General features: G+C 40.3%; 1 protein-coding gene across 3 annotated transcripts in view; it reads left to right on the top strand.

The window, feature by feature from the left end:
- Positions 1-6,507: 6,507 nt before the first annotated feature.
- The window catches only part of HIPK3 (homeodomain interacting protein kinase 3), a 49,410-nt gene continuing 39,800 nt past the window's right edge, over positions 6,508-16,117 (top strand). For 2 of the 3 annotated variants that reach the window (XM_026041120.1, XM_026041119.1), the window contains exons 1-2: positions 6,508-6,537; positions 10,244-11,339. In XM_026041120.1, coding sequence (XP_025896905.1) covers positions 6,516-6,537; positions 10,244-11,339 — 1,118 coding nt within the window. In that variant the 5' untranslated portion in view covers positions 6,508-6,515. Of the gene's footprint in view, positions 6,538-8,924; positions 8,996-10,243; positions 11,340-16,117 lie in introns of those variants that run through there. The other variant, XM_026041121.1, reaches the window with a different exon arrangement.

Here is a 16,117-nt window from a genome sequence, read left to right as displayed (position 1 = left end):
AACTGTATTTAAAGGAATTTTCAATAGCTAGTGCTGTGAAATGGGTTAGCAATGGGTTATCTGTGACCTGACATAACCTATAATGAAGCGTAAAGCCTGGAAAATCCTGTTACCTGTTCTTGGCTGCCCTGCCCCCTGGACCATTTTAATTTAAACTTTCTATATTTTCTACARTTTTTTAGAGAAAGTGAAGGAGTATTTCTCTTTGTAGGCACTAACTTTCTAGGGACAAATGAGCAACATGCAATTGTGGAGGTCTGTTTTTAATCTGAGTAGCCTCCTTGTTTTCTGTGGTATAAAAGTAGTTTTCATATTACATATGTACACATATCCCACACATGGACATGTTTTGTACCTTTTTAAAAAAAACTCTGAGGTTGCTGGGAATTCACTAGTATTGTTGCTCTCAGATACTGTTTGGAGATAATCTTTGTACAGATGCTTAGTATTCTTTGGTATCATGTCACAWTTTTTTTGTATTTCCTTCAGTTATGGTAATCAATGAGTAATTGTATGACAAACTGGAGTTAACCTCTTGATCARTTTTGCTTTAAAAAAGGGAAGAGAATCCAGATAGCTGTAACTTGGGGTTTGTTTTTTTTTTAAGCAAATGAATTTAAGGTACTTTAATTTCACATTTCTATTACTTCTTGATATCACTTGAAAATTTTGTGGACTAGGGGCTGGTGTGAGTGACACTCGCAGCACATTCGCCTCTCCAGCAGGGACTGTTTGGAGCAGCTCCCGGCCCCTGGCGTCTGTTGCTTCTGCTGCTTGCTGCTTTGGAGACGGTGGCCGTGGTTACGTTCCGGGGCTCTGCTCTCTCATGGCTGGGAGAGCAGCATAAGCAGCTGCTCRTGTGTGAGTACCAAGAGATGTAAGAAACTAGTATGAGCCCAGGAGTCATAAATTCTGAAGGATGAGATAGGATAGAGCAAGTTTTGTCTTAAGGCAACAGAAAAGGTTCTGTTTTGTGTTGGGGCAAATGGAATATGGTGCCTTGAAGAAGAATGCCATGGGTTATTTGGGAAGTTTTACTTTGGGATTATGCTTGGGTAGCCCACGAAGTGTGAAATGGAAGCAGGTCTCACTTTGTGTTCACCTCATCTGAAAATAAAGTAAATTAGAAAGTCTGAGCCCCAGACAGGAAAGGCTGCCAGCAGAACAGCTTAAACTAGAATCGTGATAAGTGATAGAGCTGGGCTTTGCATGGGGCTGAAATGTTTTCATTGCAAAGGTATTTTCTTTTATTAGCAAGAGCAAATCATTTGAGCCCAGCTCCCTGAAGTCTTTGGATGTGCACAGACAACTGAAATGTTCCTGAAAATTTCTGATAGCAGATCAAATGAGTGTCTGCCCCAGAAGGGAGCTAGGATGAAGGCCGAGGCCTTGATCAAAAGGCGCTAGTATAAATGCAGAGAGGAGAAAAACAAAGCAAGCCTTTAATGCTAWTAATATGAAGTTTACTATTATAGTGCAAGCAATGAATCAGTGTTTTGGATTTAACAGAAATTACCTACATGTAATTTTATTTAAAGCTTTAGTAGGTTGCTTTTGCATGGAAGCAAAACCACAGCTTATGTCTCATCTGTGTGCTCACAGTCTCTCTTGGTTACTACTTTGTTTTGGTCCTTTGTCAGTGTTTACAAAAAGAGGAGTATTAACCTTTAACTTATCCTACTAGCTTGAATAATATATACTTATTCATGTTTCTTTTTCATATGTAGTTTATTGGATCTCAATAGTCCTCAAATGGTTGTTGATTTCTTGCAAGATATATTTTGGATTACTTTTCTATAAAAGTTGCTAATATAAACTGCTTTATAAATGTCTTCCTCTAACTTCCTATAAATCTAGATTCTAGTTCCTATAAATTTAGTTTTTTCTAGTTGAGACTTTTTTCAGAGCCTGTTCTTGAAGACTTAAACTATTTAGCTAGGTAGAGGAGGYCCTCACAGATCTTTCCATTGATTGACTCTAAGAACTTAATATTGGGTTTTGGGTGCTTGGAATCTGATTTGTGAACCCTTTCAGAAGGGATAGGTTTTGTTAAGAAAGAAAAAGTCTGTCTTTTCCTTATCTATTAATATTCACTTATTTGAGAACTTGTTTGGTGTTTAGTCCATTAGAAATGGATTGCTTTCATTCATGATGATGTGCTAAAGATGTTTTTCAAGGCCTTTTCATTAGGGCTTTTGAACTGCTACTGTGGGCTAATTTTCTTCTTTTGGCACAGACTGCCCTGAGCTCTGTAGGAGGCTGCTTGAGACTTTCATGTTTCCTAGCAATTATTTTGGGAGCTGTCAGGTGCCTTTTCAGATTAAATGGAKGTTTAAAACTGAGCTGAAAAGATGGCTAAACTCAGTAGGGTCTGCTATGTAGGTGAGAGGGTAAAATATATTTCTGACTTTCAGAACTGTTATGATCAAGTTATATTTTTTGATTTGTTAAGAGACAAAAACTGTTTTTTGTCTGAGTATGCATTTTTAATAGTGATAGGGCCTACAGGAAGCAAYGCTGCCTCCAGGCCTTTAGCAGTCTGAAAGAAGAAAAGTACTAAAAACCTATTTTTCCTTGCATTATTCTTCATTGTTCTACTTACGCCATCCATGTTCACTTTACACAGCTAGTTTCAGTAAACAACCAGTTCTATCTTCCGGAGGTTGTCTACAATGAAAGAAGGTTATCTGACTCTTATTTAAGAATTTAATTTTTTTTGCATTTATTCAAGGTATTTGTATTATCGAAAAAGAATTGAACTCTAAATAGGCTTCATTTTCTATATAATTATATCAATAAATGTTTGGCTGCTGCTAGGTGTGTTCTAAGATGACTGACCCTGAAGATCAGTCAGAATAGGAAAGGATAAATCAAGAGAAGCAGGTTGGACTAGGTGTCTTAATTCTTTTATACTTTTCAGGTTCGAAGCAAACAAAGATTTCTTCTTTACTATAAGATGTTTTATTTGCAGAGTGATTTTTTTTAAATAGCAAATATACCATATGTTGAGTAGTATCTAGGCGTGCTGTCTTGACAACTCAATAGCTGCCTTCTAATGGTTCATTTTGGTCCTATTGGAAAAGTGGTTATGAGTTGCTGTGTATTTAGGGAAGCTTTTAACTCAAATGATGCTGCTGGGTAATTCTAAATGTGTAGAAATCAGTTTAATTCTTGACTCATGCTTTCCTGGTGCAGTAAGACCCTGATTCATAAACTCTTGTGCCACATGTCCAACCAGTGAATTTGGTAGGTTGTAGTGTGCGCTGTTGCAGGCTTGGTGTGCGAGTCCTCTGGGGAGAGCAGTTGCTCACAGGCAGCTCTGTTCAGCTGATGGTCTTTTGGGGCAAGAGGGCACAGAGGAAAACTTAATGGTTTTGAATAGACCTTTCCCAACTTGAGTAGTCTGGAGGAGCTGAGGAAGAATCAGCTTTATATAAAGTAGGTTCCCTTTATGGGCATACAAATGTTCTGGTATGTTGGACATTGTTTTCCATACTAAGTTTTAGGAAGCAGAGAAACAGAGGTGAGGTAGCCATGAAGAAAACAGATATCTAGCCTAGTTTTATACTGTCCTAGGAACTGCATTTGGTATTTTCTAGAGCTATTCTATAATGAAAGTTCTTAGCAAATTTCTTAGTTGGATTACTGTGCTTCTAATGCTAACAAAGTTCTGATAGATTAGGAATCCAAAATGAGGCAATGAAATCAATCTCAAATGGTTTGAGTCAAGAAATAAAAAGATGACAAGTATTTGTTTAGTAGTAGTGTAAAAAAAAAAACTTTAACTGTTACCAGCAAGCAGTTTGAACTAAACCAAATAGTCTTTCCACCTTAGATATAAGATGGTAAAAATCCTTTGGGAATACTTGTGATTACAAAAAAAAAAAAAATCCATGCGGCCGTATGTCTTGCCTCTCTATTCACCTTGGTGCTGCTCCCTGCATGAAAGGGCTAGAGTAGTAGTGGATTCTGTACATCCTTCAACACCAAATAGTCATGCAGAACCTGAAGGTGTGGRCTCTTCCAAACACAACTGCGATCCAGGGCCTTTTATTTAAATGCATCTCCTGTTTTCAGGTTCAAAAAGAATTAATCTTTGAAAGAGCAGATTAGGCTGGTGGAAGGCAGGCGAGTCGTACTGTGCAGTTTGTGGTGATGATAGCACATTCTGATTTAGAAAGCATGCTCTAATGCAGAGCTGGTGGCAGAGAACACTTTCAGTTGCAGAACACCTTCTTGCCTTGCAGAAAAGTAAACGCTTTAAGTTTGTCTTTTTAGTGATGATTACAGTCATGTTAGAATCACAAGATTTAGCTTTTGATACTTGTGGAAAATATGAATGTAGCGATTGTATTCAGTGTGGCTGCTGGTACAAATGACAGCACTGAGTCATATGAATTCCCTCTGATTTTATATGAAATACTTGAGTTAAATACATGCCAGTTCAGTTTCCAAGTATTGAGACCACGTTACTGTGACAGTTTGTATCACACAAACTTACATTTTCAGTCACTTGTTTTTTAACAAATTGGATATAGATTTTCTTCTGAACTGAGCTTCAAGGCACTTTTTAAACTGCTTTGTAAGCCTTTAGCTTCGAAGGATGGAAGTTATGTCAGTTAAATCATTGTTCAAGGTATTTCTTCTCAATACATGTTCATTTAATTTGGTAATTATACCTTAAGTGTAAAGGCACCTAATGTTAAACTTCATGTTGTATGAAGAAAATACGAATGTAGTATTTTAAAGAATGTAATGGTGTAATTTATGTGCTATTTCCAAATATCAGTACCATTTTGATGTTGTGTCCTATAAGGCATCCTCTGTGTTGTGCAAATTAAGAGCAAGCCTTGTAACACCTTTCTGGAGCAGGTGGTAAGTGTTCCTTACAAATGAGAAAACTGGGATCGTTTTCTCCCTTGCTTGGCCCTGAGCCTCCTTTGAAAGTAGGCTGAGTCTGACCCTCCTGCTTGCACCCTGAGCGCTGATGTGTGCAGAGCTGTGCTCAGAGCTCGCGGGGAAGCTCGRTGGGAGGCAAAGGGCGCCGTGAGCCCAGCTGCTCACATGTTTGACCTGAGATGGGCAAAAATTCCTAAGCTTTAAAAGATGTTACCATTAATGGGTCTGTTTTAACCAGAGTGCGTATTTATCGTATTTTTGTCTCAAATGAGTATCCCTGGAACTGCCTATCAGTTTCCATAATTTATTTGCGTGTTAGGACTCTAACCACTGCAGAAGCAGTTTGACCTCTTTGCTATGCAGAAATGGTTGTGGGATAGCTAGGGGTGGATCCTCTTTCCGCAGGGGCACTTTTCCTTGTAGGTTCTAGTCAGTACTTGGTTGTGAAGTGTTCAACTGGAGCAGTTGAAGGCTTCAGTAGGACCATTCCCTGACTTGGCTGTCCTCATATGAGACGCTGTGCTTGAGTACCTGTGATTAGGGTGCTGCTATAGGGGTAATAATGGAAAGGAGGCTGTGAATTTGGTTTTGTATTTGCTGAATGGGTTCAAAATATTAGCTGAGAGGAACCTAAAGAACAACTTATTACCTAGGAAAACACTGCATCTTCATGGTGTTTTCAAAACGGAGTGTATTTCTAAAGCAGCACTTTGTAAATGCAACTGCTCCAGTTTTGCATTTTTTGGCAGTTATTGAAGTTTTAGAAGGCTGTGCCTTGGTGTCCAGCTGCTTTGAAAACTGTGGAATTATACCAGAGCTGTTAGAAAGCAGTTTCTGGAGTAAAAATTGTAATTCTAGTATAGTAGCCACTGTTAAACTTTGTGCTAGGTTTTACTGTAGTAACAGCAACTTCATTGATTACAATTTTTACCCCTAATTAAAAGGTGCTGTTTATTCCAAAGAAGAATAATTAAGGAATAATTTTCTTCAGGTCTGCTGCAGCATTCATACTAGAGGTAGCTAGTTCTCCCTCTCCCCCACCCCTTGTGAGCAGGAAATATCATTTAAAAGTTAATTATTAATGACGGTCAAGCTCAGAACAGCCTGTGCTTCTCAAGGTTGTTACAGTCTGTCAGATCTGCCGTGCTTATGAATTTTCTAGGCCTGCTAACGAAAGAATTGCAGTATTCTTCAAGAATCCAGGAAGGTGCAATTAGGTGAAGTTAGTGAGATATTATCGAAAGTGCCCCTTTTCACACAATAACATGTGAGGGGCCTGTATTGAATTTCCAGAGAGAAGTTTGCCTGGAAGCGCCAAAGGGCAAGGTGCCTCCTGTTTATTTCTACAGTTTAGTGCAAGTGGAGAGAAGTCTCCCTGTGCTCCTGAAGGAAATATAATCGCAGAGCATTAGRACTCTCCATAAGTGACATGTTCTGTATGATTTTTGTGCTTAATAAATCAAGCCCGGGCTGCTCAGTTCTCTCTGCTGCAAACTGGGAGTGAAGGAGCCTCGCACTTGAGACAAGCTGGTTCTCTTTGTTGAAGAGGCCGTCCTCGGATTTAACCTTAACCAGGAGGTATCTTGAGACATGAGTCTATCTCCTAGCCTGTCCCCATGGATGGTGATGGGGCAGCTGGTAAGTGGGCRGCGCTGGAGGTAGTGTCACTGCAAGCAGCTATGGGGCAGGGGGCAAGGGACTGTTATGAGATGAGAGGCAGTGGGCAGACATGTGAGTGCCACAGCAGTGGGAGCAATTGTGACCTTGGAGCAGTGCAAGGTGCCTCAGGAGGTGACTGGACTTTGCCCAGACCTGCTTTGGGGATCTTCCTAGTGTCTGTAGGGTTGTGTTGTAACCTGAATCACCCCCAATCCTTGTAACAACAACAACAAAGAAAGGCAGAAGTACTGTTGTAGTAGAGGCTGCCATCATATTTTCCCTCTGTGTTTAAAGTGCTGTGAAGTTCATTGGCTTTATGAAGGTACTAATTCTTCTCCAGATAAAGAGAGCCTTAAAGGGCATAAGGAGAGAATTAGAAGTGTTAAGGGAAGAGTAAGAAATTAGTTGCCTGCATAATCATTTTCTTGAGTAAAACTTGGTTTTAGTTCAGTCCTCGTGACTGCATCGAAGGTTGTCCTGGGCTGTACTGTTTTATACAGTGCTTTCTCCTTTTGACTGAGTTACTAAAGTCCTCGTGACTGCTTGGTGTCCTGACTGAGGATCTAACTGGGGGTGGTGGTTGGAGCTCAGGGTGGGGAATTGTGACCACAAGAAACACGCAGCCCCAAGAAGGCAATCGCCTGGTTTCTCCCCTCCGGCTGCGTTCTGCACTTGAGAGCCCTGGCTGGCTTGAGCAGTGTGAGCTGGAGACTGATACGTGTCTGCGTGCCAGCGGCCCCAGCAAACTGGTGACTTGATAGCTTGGAGTTTCTGGCTGCGCAAGTGGCAGTCTGGCTGCAGCATGCCTGGCTGGCAGGAGCGTTGGAKCAGTGCTCTAGCTGTGCGAGAGGCGTCTCCCGCTGCCTCCCTCCACCTCCCCCCGCACCGGGGGGTGGTTCTGTGCTCTGAGAAGCTTACTCCTTAAGTGCAGGGTAAGTTTTTCACTCCTTTCCAAGCTGTTACCTAGATATTTTGCTGTCAGCTTGGACAGTGTGCTGATGCCTGCAAAGAGCTTGGGCAGCAGTGAGGCGAGGCGCGGCAGCTGTGCTGCTCGCGCTGCAGGAACCCGGCTGCTGCTCCGCAGGACCCTTATGCGAAGGTCACCCACGGAGGCTCGTTCCAGTCGAGGCAGAGCAGCTCTGGCTGCGTCGCTTGGATCTGTTTCTGTCTGGGGGCTTAGTGAAGCAGCCTTGCCTCTGTCTGCTTAATGTTTGTGTTTGCCATCCAAACTGGAACCAGACTTTGGTGTCACTGCGTGAGGGTCACAGTGAGTGAGTGGGGGAGTGAGCTTTGTGSATGGGTGGTTGGTGACGTTTGGGTTTGTATTGGTTTTGTTTTTTTCCTAATCTGGGTGCTCTCTAATGTACGTTCATGCAAAGCAAAATACGGATGTAAGTTGTTGAGAARGGAAGCAGAGGAGAGGGGAACACTAGAAGTGCATGAAAGAACAAGGTGTACAGAAAGGCAGAGTTGGGATCATCTGAGTTGGAAGCAGCAGTAATTCCTTGGGGAAGTGCTTCGTTTGCAGGAATGGGACACTGAACCCATCCACAGGGCGCTGCGGGAGTCTCAGCTGTTCCAGCTACGAATGCTGCAGAAGCCCATGGTGACTTTGGGGCTTGTTTCTGAGTTATTTTTAGGGGTGGGGGGAGGGACTGAGTGATTTACTCTGCTGTATGTATGCACATGGGAGTGGTGCAAGGGGGGATTTCAGTGAAAATGCAAGTAGTGATTTTTTGCTTTTTTTTCTTCAAGTACTTGAAAAAAAAGGTTTAAAAACTCTTCTTTGGAAATGTTACTCTTTGAGTAACTGACAAATCTATTTAAGTCTTCCAAATGTAATGCAGGAATTTCAGGCCTCTTTCTGGTGGTTGTGGCATGGCCTTAACTGTAGAGCCCCTGTTGAAAGCTCCAGGAATGCCAGGCATATGCATGTTCTTGCTGATGAGGGCGAGTTGATTATTAGATCTGTAAGTAATCTGATCAAGATAAAGGAATTCAGGAAAAGTTAAAATTATTACAGCAGAGAATCAGTCCTTGAGTCAAAAATAAACTTAGATTGTACTTAAGTAAAATTTAAAGACTCTTTTAACTTCACACTAGTGGGAGGGGTTCTTGGCTACTAGCACAAATAGAAGTCAAATGTCAGTGTGTTTTTTAGGAGTGAACTTAATTCACTTAGGTTGCAAAATAAGCACTTTATACTTGAATGCAAATTTATTTTATTTTCCTARGGTTTCCACAGGTAGACCTTGATTTGCCAACATTTAACTATTTCTTTTTATTCCCAATATTTTGAGGAGTTTCCCTGAGTTGAAGGTGTGGTCTCAGGAAGTTGATTTAAGACATACTAGTTTTCCCGGGATGCCTTGATTTTGTGAATTTACCAGGATAAAGTCAAGCAAGGAGCTTTACAAATTGGAAGTTTATCAACTCAGTAAGTGTATCTCCTTATTCTGCAACATAGTATTTTTCTGAGGTTGCATGTACCTAAATAGGCCACTGCAATATGCAATAGGTTCTATTCACATTTTCAGGATTTTGTGGCGATGAATGAAGTGTTAAGCTAGAGYGTAATTTCAGTCTGTGTTTATTTTGAAATCATCAGCTGTTTTGTATATTTGCCTACTGGGATTTTTTGGGAAAAAAAATGCCTAATTCTTTTGCTTTCAGAAAGTTCTTGTCTCTGTAGCACAAGCAGAGTTTTTATGTTTATTCAGATTAATTTGGGAATTTGGAGTTGTGCTACTTGTTCTGAGACTGAGATTCAGGGCTTTAAACCCTTTCTGGGGAGCCTGTCTGCCTGGGGGTTTCCAGCTCCCTAAATTTTTTGGGAAATTGTGGAAAATCACTTTTGGCAGGACTGGCAGGTGGGTATTTTTAGCTACTGTTTTTAACAAAGACAAAAAGCTTTGTGGGATGCTCATCTGTGATGGTGTGTGAGGGTGACCGTCATGGAACAGGCTGCCCAGGGAGGTGGTGGAGGCTCCTTTCCTGGAGGTCTTTAAAACCTGCCTGGATGTGACTCTGTGGCACATGCTCTAGGTGGCACAGGGTGATTGGACTAGATGTTTTGTTGAGGTCCTTTCCAACCTCAACCATTCTGTGATTCACACAAACAAGGTAGGTCAGCTTCTGTTACACAAGCAGATCTCTTAGATGTTCACTGCAGTGAAATTCAGGAAGCATTGACAATCCTTTTGCCCATGTGTTCTTGGAAGCCTGATTACAGATTGGACGCATTATATAACAAGTAGGATCAGCCTGTAAATCTTTTTTTTTTTGCATCACCTTGTATAAATATYGCATTATTTCACTTAGGTGAAGACGAAGTTAGCTTTGTACATAGAAATGCTGGAGGTTTTTTAAATGAGAATTCAGCTTTCATAGCAGAAAGGTGCTTTGTCTGCTTTGTAACTGGTAGGAACCAGCTGCAGGCTCTCAGTTGGGTCCTGTGCAGTTAGTGAAGGAGTTCACTGCTATAATCTGCTTCTGTCTTTGTGCTGATGAGTGGACGCTAATGGGCCATGGTSACTGTGGTGTTTGCTGTAAGAAAGTAAAAGCAAAAGTCTTTTAAACTAGAGTGGAAAATATGCTTGTGTTCTGATTTTAAAGGTGGGAAGTTCTGTAAACTTTGGAGATGTAAATATGGAATTCTAACTTGCTTTTTCTCTTCTTTCTGTAGGTATGGCCTCACAAGTCTTGGTCTATCCACCATATGTTTATCAAACCCAGTCAAGTGCCTTTTGTAGTGTGAAGAAACTCAAAGTAGAACCAAGCAGTTGTGTGTACCATGAAAGAACCTACCCACGGATCTATGTGAATGGTAAAAACTTTGGAATTTCTCCCCACAGGGTTAGTGCTTTCTTTCAGACTAAAAACCTATTTGACAGACCTCGAGGACAGAACTTCTTGTTGCAGTCAAATGCTGTTGCTTTAAAAAATATTGCAGGTGCTACAAAGGTGTTAGCAGCGCGGGCGCAGCAAGTTCAAGTAGAGGCACCTCAGATTGGGACCCAGGAGAGCAAGTTGGAGACACTGGATGGACCCCAGCGATATGGATTGAAGCGTAAGAGTGAAGAGCTGGATAACCAGATCAGCACGATGCAGATCGTGGATGAACTGTCCATATTGCCTGCAATGTTGCAAACCAATGTAGGAAACCCGGTGGCAGTTGTGACAACTGCTGCAGCTTCAAAGCAAAGTGGTACCAGYGGTGATGGAGACTACCAGTTAGTACAGCATGAGGTATTGTGCTCTGTGAAAAACACTTACGAGGTTCTTGATTTCCTTGGGCGAGGCACCTTTGGACAAGTAGTGAAGTGCTGGAAGAGGGGAACAAATGAGATTGTGGCAATCAAAATCTTAAAGAATCATCCTTCTTATGCACGCCAAGGACAAATAGAAGTGAGCATATTAGCAAGACTAAGTACTGAAAATGCTGACGAGTTTAATTTYGTGAGAGCCTACGAATGCTTTCAGCATCGTAACCATACTTGCTTGGTTTTCGAGATGTTGGAACAGAACCTGTATGACTTCCTCAAACAAAACAAATTCAGCCCTCTGCAACTGAAAGTAATACGGCCTATTCTGCAACAGGTGGCCACTGCACTGAAAAAACTAAAAAGTCTTGGTTTAATCCATGCTGACCTCAAACCAGAGAACATTATGTTGGTGGATCCTGTTCGGCAGCCTTACCGAGTTAAAGTGATAGATTTTGGGTCTGCCAGCCATGTATCGAAGACTATTTGTTCAACCTATTTACAGTCTCGGTATTATAGGTAGGTCCCTTTCACTTTGTTTCTAATGCTTTCTAATGGAACAAGATTTTATCATGTATTAAAGTTAATGTTTTGAAATCATTACCCTTCCGGACATGAATATTACATTTGAAAAGTTAGGACTGTCTAAGAATATGGCTAATTCTAAAATGAAGTTAGCTGAAGTAAATGGTTGATGACCATTTGAAATGAGAATATTTGCTCTGAGTATTTTCAGTGTTAACTTTTTTCTAGAAGTATGTTTTGTATTGCAGTTCAGCCTATGTCATGATTTATTGTTATCTGGAATTGTCTGAAGAAGCTTTTTAAAAGATGAATAGGGAAAAAATAGCTTTCATTTTCTAATCTGACTTGATTAGAATGCTTTCCCTGCTCATCCAGAATACCTGTTTTTCTATACCTTATTTTTATATCTTGTTCGGAAAGTTATGGGAACTCTTGTTTTTATCCAACGTCTATTTTCCCTAGTTCTTAAAAACAAAAATTGAGTGCCTTCAGCAGCTGTGAACTTCAAGAGTTAGTGAATGATAGGATACATAAATGTTTTAGGTGATACCAGATGCCCTTCGTGTATTTGAAATGATCTTGTATGCAGTTGCATTCTATATTGGCCACAAAATGGATGAATATTTCTGATATAAAAATTTTTTCATATAGATATTCTGTTTGTCATTTAAAAGCTTTTATTGTTAATTTGTGGATTGTTTTTGCTACATTTCAAATACCTTTTTCAGTCCTACTTCACAGACTGCTGCATCTTGTGTACTGCCTCTCTTTGCAAGTTAACTAGTAAACAAGGGCAGCAAGCAAGTTAGTTTAAAAGATTTTGTTTCTATTCATGTTGGAGCTGTAAATGTATGYAGTTTGTATCCAACCTTGATGGAATTGGGGTGGTTAGTGCTCATGCCAGGAGAACCTAATTCTTATTTGACTGTAGATGGTAAAGAGAGTATTTCATGTATAGTGCTTCTATAAGTGTTCTAATTAATCACCTGCATTTCCTTATTACTTTATTGCAGGCAACATACAGCGCATGCAGGATTTGTTCTGTACAAATTTGTATTTCAGTTGTTCAAGAGTGTCCTTTTGCTTTAGCTGTTGTTAAACAATGACATATTCTGGTGTTATTGCCATTCCCCTCTGCTTGACCTTAGCAAGAAATGAGAAAGAGGCAGCATTGCTGGCCAGCCTGCATGGGCTCCTGCTGTAGTAGTTGTGTGTGCTACGCTGAGTTTGGTTCTCCTCCTTCCACTGCAAGGGCCCRTCAGCGGCAGAATGGTTCTGCTGGTGTGTTTATTCAGTGGTCTGGCTACAAATGTTAGCTGTAGTCTTGCTTGATTGTGTTTGTGTTCTCTAATACACACTGGAGATATATAAAATAATGTAAAATTATAGACARTGTTTTCTGCAACTTTCATCATCTGAGAAAACGGTGGCACATGAAGCAAACCTTGGTTTCCAAATACTTTCTATGTAGTTTTGACCTAGTTGCCTAGAGAGTGGGTCTCTGTGAGCTCCTTGCCTAAGCCCTGGTACTGTGTGTGTGTTAAATTTCTGTACTGTCGTGTGCACTAGAGTGTCAGTACTGTTGGCTGATGTGCTCTCAAAAAAAAGTATATGTATTTGTTACGTGTGTTTTTACTTCTCAAGAAAAGACCTGGATACGTTACCCGTCTTGTGTCAATGCTCGAACATAATACAAGGGGTTCAAATTCTGCAGAGGTCAAATGACATCCATGTAAACTCAGATGGCCCATGCATGTAAAATTCCCCATTACCAAGCTGCACTGAAGTGCTTTGCAAACGTTTCTTCTCTTCAGTAGAAGATCTGTTCTCTTACCCTGGGAGTTTTAGGCTTGTTTTGTAAAGCAACAAATTACTCAGTRTTTTGTAAAGAAAAAAGGAATCTGGCAAACTCATCCATTAATTGGCATGGGGGATGTATATATGACTTAAGTATTTCATTTAGGTTAATCTTGGTTAGGGCCTTTACAAAATTGATTCCAGTTTGTGTGTGGATGGATGCACAACTCTTCTAGTTGAACGATTTAAATTTTGTGCAKCTTGTCATACTGTTTGTCAGCATGCTGGTTTTACTCCTTTGGAAGCACCTGAAAGGCATAAGTATATCAAAGTAGGGATTTGATCCTTAAATCTCTCAAAATAGGTTTTGAGGGAAGTTTGAATAGAGAAGCCTTAGAAAGGAGTGAAAAGAGTCTTTGGAGAATATATACTTTTTAACTTTGACAGAGGCCATGCTGCTTGACAACCATATAAGGACTTAGTTCAAAAATTTAACTACCCTAAATGGCCTGATGTTAGGAATGGGGAGGAGTAATGGTGCAGGTTTGACTTGTTTCATGATGTGTGGAAACAAACTCTTTWAAAGAGTTGAGCAGCAAGTGAGACATTAAACTCTTAAGATCAGTGCTGTTAATGTTTGTTTAATCTGTTGAAAAATATAGTTARTGTCTTTCTGTTCAAAGTTTCAAACTAAATCCCATTCTGCTTCAATTGAAAATATATTTGAAAAATGTTTGTTTTGAACATCACTCCCTATTAATTAGCCTAATTGAAGCTGTATTCTTGTCTAAAATCTTTAACTTGTTTATTTGCTGTTCATTTACTGCTGCCGTGGGGCTGTTCGTTTGCTGCTAGCCCACCTAACTTCCTCACCTTCTCTTCGTGCTGCAGCTGTGTGAATGCTTGTGCCAGGAAGGGAGGAAATGGGAGGAYGTGTTCTTTCTGGTACCAGTTTTAGCTTAAAACAGTTCCTAGGTCACTTGTGCTGTGCTCATCCTCAAAAACAGGGTTTGGGGTTTCCATGCTGAAAGAATATGCCCTGTTGTGTGTGTAGGAGGGCATGCTGAATCCTGCAGAGAGGCCCAGGGAGAGGTTTTGCATATGTGGATAAAGAGGAGGTAGCTCTTTATAGCTTAATACCACTGTCTTTTAGCTTGTTGCTGGAACTACCATGAATTGATGATGGCAAAAATGGAAAATGCCATTAGATCTGTTGCAGTGTCTGAGTGGTAATATTGGTATTTTAGATCTATAAGAGGAAGTGTGAATTGGAAAAATAAGCAGTAACACAAAGCTATGACTTAACTCACAGAGTGTATTGTGAGTAGGTGGATGGACAATGGAGAGATTTAAATTTTACTTGATCCCAGTCTATAACAGAAGCAATGTGATGTTAATTACTGAAGATGTTCAAGTACTTTAGTATGAGGAGAGGCCATGAGGAGTGAGATGATTTAATTCTGAAAAGATGTAGAGAAGAAAAATAGAGACAAAACAGAATAATGTTTTGATGTCTTCCTGTTTCAGCTTTTTGAAGCAAAGAGTGAGTGGTTAAAATGAATATGAGTGCTTTTTGACATATTGCATTTTGAAAACTAACTTTATTGTTATGTATTACTAGAAATCAATTTATTTGCTTGTCAAGATGAAGAGTGGTTACTAGGTATGAATAAATATTTTCTACAGTATATTGTCRTAGCTGGACTTTTTAAGCTGAAATGTTATGAGTACTATTTTCCTAGAAAGATAGTGTTTGTACTTGCATAACTGTTTTTATGCTGGTCTGGGTTTTAGTATTTGTTGTAAGGAGGGATTTTGTGTATAAAGCTTTTTCTTTGCTGCCGGTCTCGCAATATGTTTGTTGACCTTTTATGAGGGATGTAAGTAGCTAAGCAAGCGGCCATGTATACATTCTAAAAAAGATCCTGTTGAATACAGTGTAGATGATCAAGCTCTTGTCATATATGGAAATGGTATGAAATGTGTATGGCTTTTTCCTGGGCACCTGTGCCCTGAATCAAGAACTAATGTTATGTCCAAGATGAAAAGCTCCCTTTTCTCCTTGTATGGCTTATATTTCTGAAGCTCTGGCTGCTTGCACTTGCATGAGGAGTCAGGAAGGCTTCCTCAGGCAGGGTGTTCTCCCTTCACCGGCCCTCATATTTCTCATGGTGGGATTTAATATATATGTATGTGTGTGTATATACACATGTATATATAGTATGTATATCTATACACACATGTATATATGTGTAAAATGCTTTGAGAAGTGTAAGAAGGGCTTTGGAATAGCAGACTGCAAGGAGCAGCAGCCTAGCAAAGGGCCAAGTGGTGCAAAGCAGTGGAGGTTGTTGCACTGATCTGCTTCAGAGAGCCTAGCTAGGTTTCTTCTGCAAAGTTTCTCTTCTCATGTAAAGAGTTTGTGTGCAGCCTTCTCTGCTTTTCTCTGGTATCTTCTCCAGGATGTTTTTCTAGAGRAATTCCTGTTCAAGAATTGTCCCTTTTTGAGAAAGTCATATGCACCCTGAATAGTTAGGGAGTTCTGTTTTAATCATCTGCTAGTGCCCAGATGGCCTCCAGAGAGACATTCTCTRCTTCGGAAGTTCAAAAGGGCTCCCTGTTGTGGGCATCATGTTCAGCCTTTGTGCAAAGGGAATTGATGTGTAAAACTTCATTTAAAAGACACACAGATACATCTAATGATAACCTTAATACCATAGTTTGATCATGCAAAAGCCTCTTGCTGCTTCGTGATTTTTATTCTCCCACTTGTTGCTTGTAACACTGGCTGAGTTCATAAAGCACATTTTGATGTTTGCATCACGTGTCAAGCATAGATCTGTATAAAAGGAGTGGGTGAGCTCCTGAACCCGTGCTAGGTTCTTGGATTACTCAAGTGATGCTTTCAGGATGAAAAGTTCTTGATTATAAAGTGTTGCTCACAGCTTGGAAATGTTTTCCTGCTCTGATGACAG

This window comes from Nothoprocta perdicaria, unplaced genomic scaffold (genome assembly GCF_003342845.1).
Source record: "Nothoprocta perdicaria isolate Ctin4 unplaced genomic scaffold, notPer1 scaffold_28, whole genome shotgun sequence".
In the NCBI taxonomy this organism is placed as follows: Eukaryota; Metazoa; Chordata; class Aves; order Tinamiformes; family Tinamidae; genus Nothoprocta; species Nothoprocta perdicaria.
Note: the sequence above shows the minus strand (reverse complement) of the source record. Positions and strands in the feature narration are given on the sequence as shown.